General features: G+C 51.8%; 1 protein-coding gene across 1 annotated transcript; it reads right to left on the bottom strand.

Annotated features, from left to right (window-relative positions):
* Positions 1 to 838: 838 nt before the first annotated feature.
* LOC130367476 (uncharacterized) lies at positions 839 to 5,435 on the bottom strand. The gene is made up of 2 exons (XM_056569899.1): positions 3,986 to 5,435; positions 839 to 977 (listed from the first exon to the last, which is right to left on the bottom strand). Exons 1-2 carry the CDS (start codon positions 5,433 to 5,435, stop codon positions 970 to 972), a joined length of 1,458 nt encoding a protein of 485 aa, XP_056425874.1. The 3' UTR covers positions 839 to 969.
* Between the last annotated feature and the right edge of the window lie 650 nt (positions 5,436 to 6,085).

Here is a 6,085-nt window from a genome sequence, read left to right as displayed (position 1 = left end):
AGGTTTCAGTGGTCTTCAAGAGCAAGGATGCCAGGTTAAACCGCAAGCTCACAATAGTTGAGTTCGTGATTGCTTTCAGTCTATACAGGGATGTGATCTGCACAGAGAAACCAGAAAGGAGGGAGGAGCTGGATCTGTATTTATACAAATTATCAGAGTTTGCTTACAAATATGGCGGGTCATACTTCTCCGAGTACCACAAGTCCTTTGCGGCAAAGGCAGCGGCAGGGGTCTGTCAGTTCGCTCACGAAACAGACTGGAGCGTGGTAGACACTGAACTGTTTTGTAAGCATTTCGCTGGGTTGAAGGCACCTACCTGCTCCATCTGCCAGTCTATTTCGCACACAGCCCCGTGGTGTTCAGCATCAGTCATGAGCCAGAGCCAAGTACCAGTAGGGGGGTCATGGCCTCATCTGCTCCCGGGCACAAGTTCTTGGCTGCTGTAGACAAACTGGGGCACCCTGTGAGGTACCTGGGCAAGAGCCAGGTGTGCAACAATTGAAGATTTTCCTAGTATTTTGACGGAAAATTTAGATTTTATAAAGACAGGAGGCGAGTATCAGATGCATATTCCTTCTTTATTTTGCCCAATAGCAGAAAGAAACGCAAGTGTTAACAATATAAAAAAGAAAAAATGCTGGTAACTAGGTACCTAGCAACCATAGTGACTCCCCTTTCTCTCTTCCACCAATGACCATACACAGGGAGTCCTATATAAACTGGCTGCAGCTCCTCCTCCTCCTCTTTCTTTATCTCAGGCAGCCTCTTTACTGGAACAGATCATCACTTCTCGGGCACTGGGAGATTTCCCCAACCAGAACCGAGCTAACCGCGTGGATCTCCAAACTATCCACCGGAACTTCCATCAACATCAACGTGGTGAGTCCGTCGGGACATCGCAGGTTCGATGGATAGCAATGTTACTAACGAGTAACTCCAACTGTAAAACCGACGTGTAAGATAAAATCTTCAATAGCCTGAAAAAGAGAGAAGAATACCATAGAATAGGGTAGGGTACAATGGGAGGGATGATAATCGCCTCCTGTCTTTATAAAATCTAAATTTTCCGTCAAAATACTAGGAAAATCTTCAATTTTATCACAGACAGGAGGCTCGTATCAGATGCATGTTCAAAGCAATAATAATACAATGCAATACAATCACAATACTGACATAGACACATGCTGAGTAGGTCTAAAGTAGAAGGTCTTAAAGACATCTTCAGACGACCAATCGGCCGCCTTCAGAATGTCAGCAAGCGAGCCTCCAGACTGAAAAGTCTTGGTCGCCATAGCACTCCTAGTGGAGTGGGCGAGAAAGACGGACACATTGATCCCCGCCAGCGTCATCGTCTGTTTCACCCACCGTGCTAGCGTAGGGGATGAAACAGGTAAGTGCGGAGAACAAAACGAAATCAACAGTTGCGCATCGCGCCCCGTACGAAACGGTACGGTCCGATTCTCGTAGGATCGGAGACAACGTACCACACACAATCTTGGATGAGACGGAAAACACGGGTAAAAAACCGAACGCAGATCGGTCTTCGTCCGACGGCAGACCGAAAACCTAACTCCATCCGGGACAAATTGTCTCCTGGACACGTCCAAGGCGCGCACATCGGATATACGTTTTATCGAAATTAAACACAGCAACATGGTCAACTTGAAGGAGAGGTGTTTCAATGATAGCTGATCATTGTCGTCCCACTCCTCAAACATCCGTAAAACGAGAGAAACGTCCCAAGTCGACTGATAACGAGGGGAAGGCGGTCTCCTAAACCGAATCCCCCTCATGAGGCGACAGATCACGGGATGTTGACCGATCAGCAAACCATCCACCAGGGAATGGTGCGCAGAAATGGCCGACCTGTACACATTGATAGTGCGATAGGCCTTACCCGTTTCGAAAGAATCCGATAAAAAATTTATGACTTCAGCTAGAGGGGCGCGAACGGGATCCAAATCCCGTCGTGTGCACCAACGTAGCCAAAGTCCCCAGGCAGATCGATAAGCCGATCTGGTACCCGGCGCCCATGCTTCGTTAATGAGGTTGCTAGCCGTCTGCGAAATACGTCCCCCAAGTGACGATGACCCGAAATCAGCCACGCCAACAGTGGCAACTGATCGAGAAGAATCAAGGGGTGTGATTCTCCTTTCGGGCCCTTCAACAATGAAGGGAGGCTCGGACATAGTCTCGGTACGTCCATGGCCAAACCCAGAATCTGCGGAAACCACGATTGGGTCGGCCACCAAGGGGTGATCAACACCAAAGTCGCTTCCTGATTCTCCGTCTGCCACAGTACTCTTGGGATCATTGCGAAAGGCGGAAAGGCATAAAGTATCCCTTGAGGCCAATGCTGAAGAAACGCGTCCGTAGCTGCGGCCTCTGGGTCCGGACGCCAACTGAAAAATATCTCCAATTGGCGATTGAGCCGAGAGGCAAACAAATCCACGGCCAACGGCCCCCACAAAGACTGTATCGACTGGAACACCGCCGGATCCAGCATCCAGTCGCTGGAATCCCTGAGGTATCTGGAATTCCAATCCGCAATGGAGTTGGAAATCCCGGGTAGGTATTCCGCCTTCAACACAATGTTCCGTTGAAGACAGAAATCCCAGAACTCCGTCGCCAAATCCGCGAGGATTTTCGACTTCGTCCCGCCCAGTCGATTGATATACTGCACCGCCGCTACGTTGTCCATACGCAGCAGGATGCAACAATCGGATCTGTGGGATGCAAAACTCCGGAGCGCGAACGATCCCGCTAGGAGTTCCAGGCAATTGATATGCAACTGCGCCTCCGACCCTGACCATTTGCCTCCCGTGGAGGAAGTCCCGCAACGAGCGCCCCAGCCGGAAAGACTGGCGTCCGACTCCATCACAAGGTCTGGTTTGGAATTGAAGATGGTCTTCCCATTCCAATCCTGGACATGTTGGAGCCACCAGAGGAGTTCCTCCCTGGCTTCCAGAGATATCGGAACCTCGTCCGAGTACGACAGGCCCTCCTGCAAATGTCTGATTTTTAGACGTTGCAGGGCCCGGTAGTGTAAAGGCGCCGGAAATATCGCCTGGACTGATGCTGACAGCAGTCCGACAATCCGTGCGATAGCCTTCAAGGATACCCTCGTCCTGCGGAGGATACTCCGAATCTCCTTGCGTATCGTGGTCAACTTCTTGACCGGAAGACTTAGAGTGGCAGACTGAGTATCCACCAGAAAGCCCAAAAACTCCAAGTTCCTCGCCGGTGACAACACCGACTTCTTCCTGTTGACCAAAAAACCTAAATCCATGAGGAGCGAAATTGTCCACTGGACATGCCGCCTGGCCAGCACGCATGTAGGAGCCATGATCAAAATGTCGTCGAGGTAGACGATCAACCGAACACCTCGACTCCGGAGGACCGCCATGGCCGGTCTCAGCAATTTGGTGAAACACCATGGAGCCGAGGAGAGGCCGAACGGGAGGCATGTGAACTCCCATTTGCGATCTTCCCAACAAAACTGCAGGTATCGAGTGCATGAGGGATGGATTGGTACCGTAAGGTACGCATCCTTCAGATCTACCTTTGCCAGCCAGTCGCCCGGCTGCAGCAGGTCTCTGAGCAGATGTATACCTTCCATTTTGAAATGGCGGTAGACAACGCAGTCGTTGAGATAGCGCAGGTTTATCACGGGTCGGTGTCCGCCGTCTTTCTTTTTGACCAGGAAGACGTTGCTGACAAAACCCGGAGTGTTCCAAGGCACTTCCCTGATGGCACGCTTTTGGTTTAGCTCCAACAGTTCCGCGTGGACCAGATCCCTGTCCGCGTCTGTAAATTGAATGGCCCTCGGCCAATGGGTCTGTACAGGATTGCATGTGAATTCTATGCAGTAACCCGACACAACCTGTAGCACCCACGGGTCTGAAGTGATCCGGGACCAAGCGTGGAAAAAATACATCAGACGGCCCCCTACCGGTACATCCGGTAGTGGGGTAGAAAGTCTCACCTGTGCCTCTGGTTCTGGGGAAACCACGTGTGGAACCTCGGGTCCTCCATGGACGACCTCTGGTCGGGAAGAACGGGGTAGCCGGTTGCATAGGTGGGGCGGGTGTATAGTGTTGTCTGTCTGGTGTGAAGTGGACAGTTCCTCTATGGTAGGGTCGGTAATACGAACCGCGGCTGGAAGGGCGACCCCTACCCCTTCCAGCCTTGTTGAAAACCTTCCCCTGAGAAGACTTTTTCAGAGAGGACTGGGCCTTGTCGAGGCTGGAGAACAGCCCGACAAATTTATTAATGTTTTTTATGAAGGATTCGCCAAAGAGCAGTCCTTCTGCACTCGGGCCCGGCTCGTCAGAGGCCAGATGGGTCAGTTGAGGGTCCAAGCGCATTAAGATAGACCTGCGACGTTCCGCCGACATGGCCGTGTTGGCGTTGCCGAGCAGGCAGATTGCCCGCAACGCCCACCCCCTTAGGATCTCTGCATTTACAGGGGCGTCAGAAGCCACCGCCTGTTCGGACATGTCCAAGATCTTTGTCAATGGACCCAGAATGTCCAGGAGTTTGTCCTGCACCCCTTTGAAGGACTTATCAATCCCCTTCTTGGGGTTCTTCCCCGATTTGAGGAGATATCTGACCAGGATGGGGTCCAGATCGGGGGTCTTCGCAACACTATTGCCAATAGATGGCCTTGGGCATTCCGCCCTCAATTTGCTGCGGTTTGCGCGATCCAACGATCTGCGTAACCAGGTCTCAATGTACTTAGACACTTGGGGAGAAGGTGTCCACTCCCCGGATCTAGGATGAGTAATATCATCCGGGTTAAAAAAGGGAACACCCAATGAGTCCACCGGGGTTCCGGAGGGTTCTGCCTGGGGAGCAGGGGCAGAGGAAGGGCCCGCCTCCTCCTCCAGGCTCTCGTCGTCCTCACTCCAATCCGTGCCCTGATGATCTGACGTCATGTCAGAATCGTCTTCCGACAACTCTACGAAAGAGTTAGGTTTAACTCGTTTGGAGACATGAGAAGCCCGACTATTGATGTAATCCCCGTGGGCTGGGGGTCTGATAACCGCAACATGTTTTTCCTCAGGCGGTACTGAGGTCTTAGAATGTGAATCACCGTCTCCTTCAGTTGATAAGGCAACGGGACGGGTAAGTATGTCCAAACAATGTCGTCTCTTCCGGCTGGACTTACCGGGTCTTAAAAGGCTGGGCACCTGGGCCGAAGCATGGGGCACAGAGGGCGGGACAGAAATCACCGTCGTCTCCTCCTGGCGAGGCGTAGCCAGCGCCAGGGAGACAGAGCGGGATATATTAGCGTTGACTGCTGACATAGCAGACGCAATGGCTGAGTGCATTGATTTGGTGAGTTGCTGTAGCAAGTCAGAGGAGGGGACCTCTGCCTCTAAAGTGGGGGTTGGTGCACCATCCAGAGGAGTAGGCACATTATGCACAGACATGGTGAGTTGTAGTATATGGAGAATACGGGGCTGTGAAGACAAAAGGGGGTAACAGGGACTGTTAATTGGTGTAATTGAAGTATAGTAGTGTATTATACTTTATATATATAAATAAAAAGTAGTTATATAACCTTATATATATATATATATATATATATCTAAAAACTATATACATATATGTATATATACATATATATACCTACAGACCTGGATGTATAATATGTGTGTACAATCCTGTCTATCGCGCAGACAGGTGTTGTACGAGAAGCTCCGCCCCCGGCAGCGGTGCGGAGGCAAAGGGATTTGAGAGGACTAGGGCCAGTAGTAAGGGCGCCTATGTCCGCGCCCTCAGCGAGACGTGCGCCTCCGAGAAGCGCACGACCCGGAGAATCGCGAGACTGCCGTGTTACTGCAGCCGAACGGGCACTCAAAACCCGTTCTGCGCTGCAGTCAGAGCGGGAGTCGTCTCCACTCCTTCCACTCCCCTGTCTCCGCGAGAGCCGCGCGTCAGCGACACGCCCCAATTAGAGCGAGCGAGACGCGCGCTCCGGCTCTCGCGAGAACAGCGGCGAAGAAGAAGCGCCGACGTGGGGGAAAAAATGGCGCGGGCCCAACGGGAGGTAACGGCAAGCTGAAAGCCGTACCAGAAG

The sequence above is a fragment of the Hyla sarda genome, chromosome 4, assembly GCF_029499605.1.
Source record: "Hyla sarda isolate aHylSar1 chromosome 4, aHylSar1.hap1, whole genome shotgun sequence".
Taxonomy (NCBI): Eukaryota; Metazoa; Chordata; class Amphibia; order Anura; family Hylidae; genus Hyla; species Hyla sarda.
The sequence above is the reverse complement of the archived record's forward strand: the minus strand, read 5'-3'. Positions and strand labels throughout refer to the sequence as shown.

What these genes read in the sequence shown, in the direction of transcription:
- LOC130367476 (XM_056569899.1), bottom strand. Translation starts at nt 5,435, where the DNA reads ATGTCTGTGCATAATGTGCCTACTCCTCTGGATGGTGCACCAACCCCC.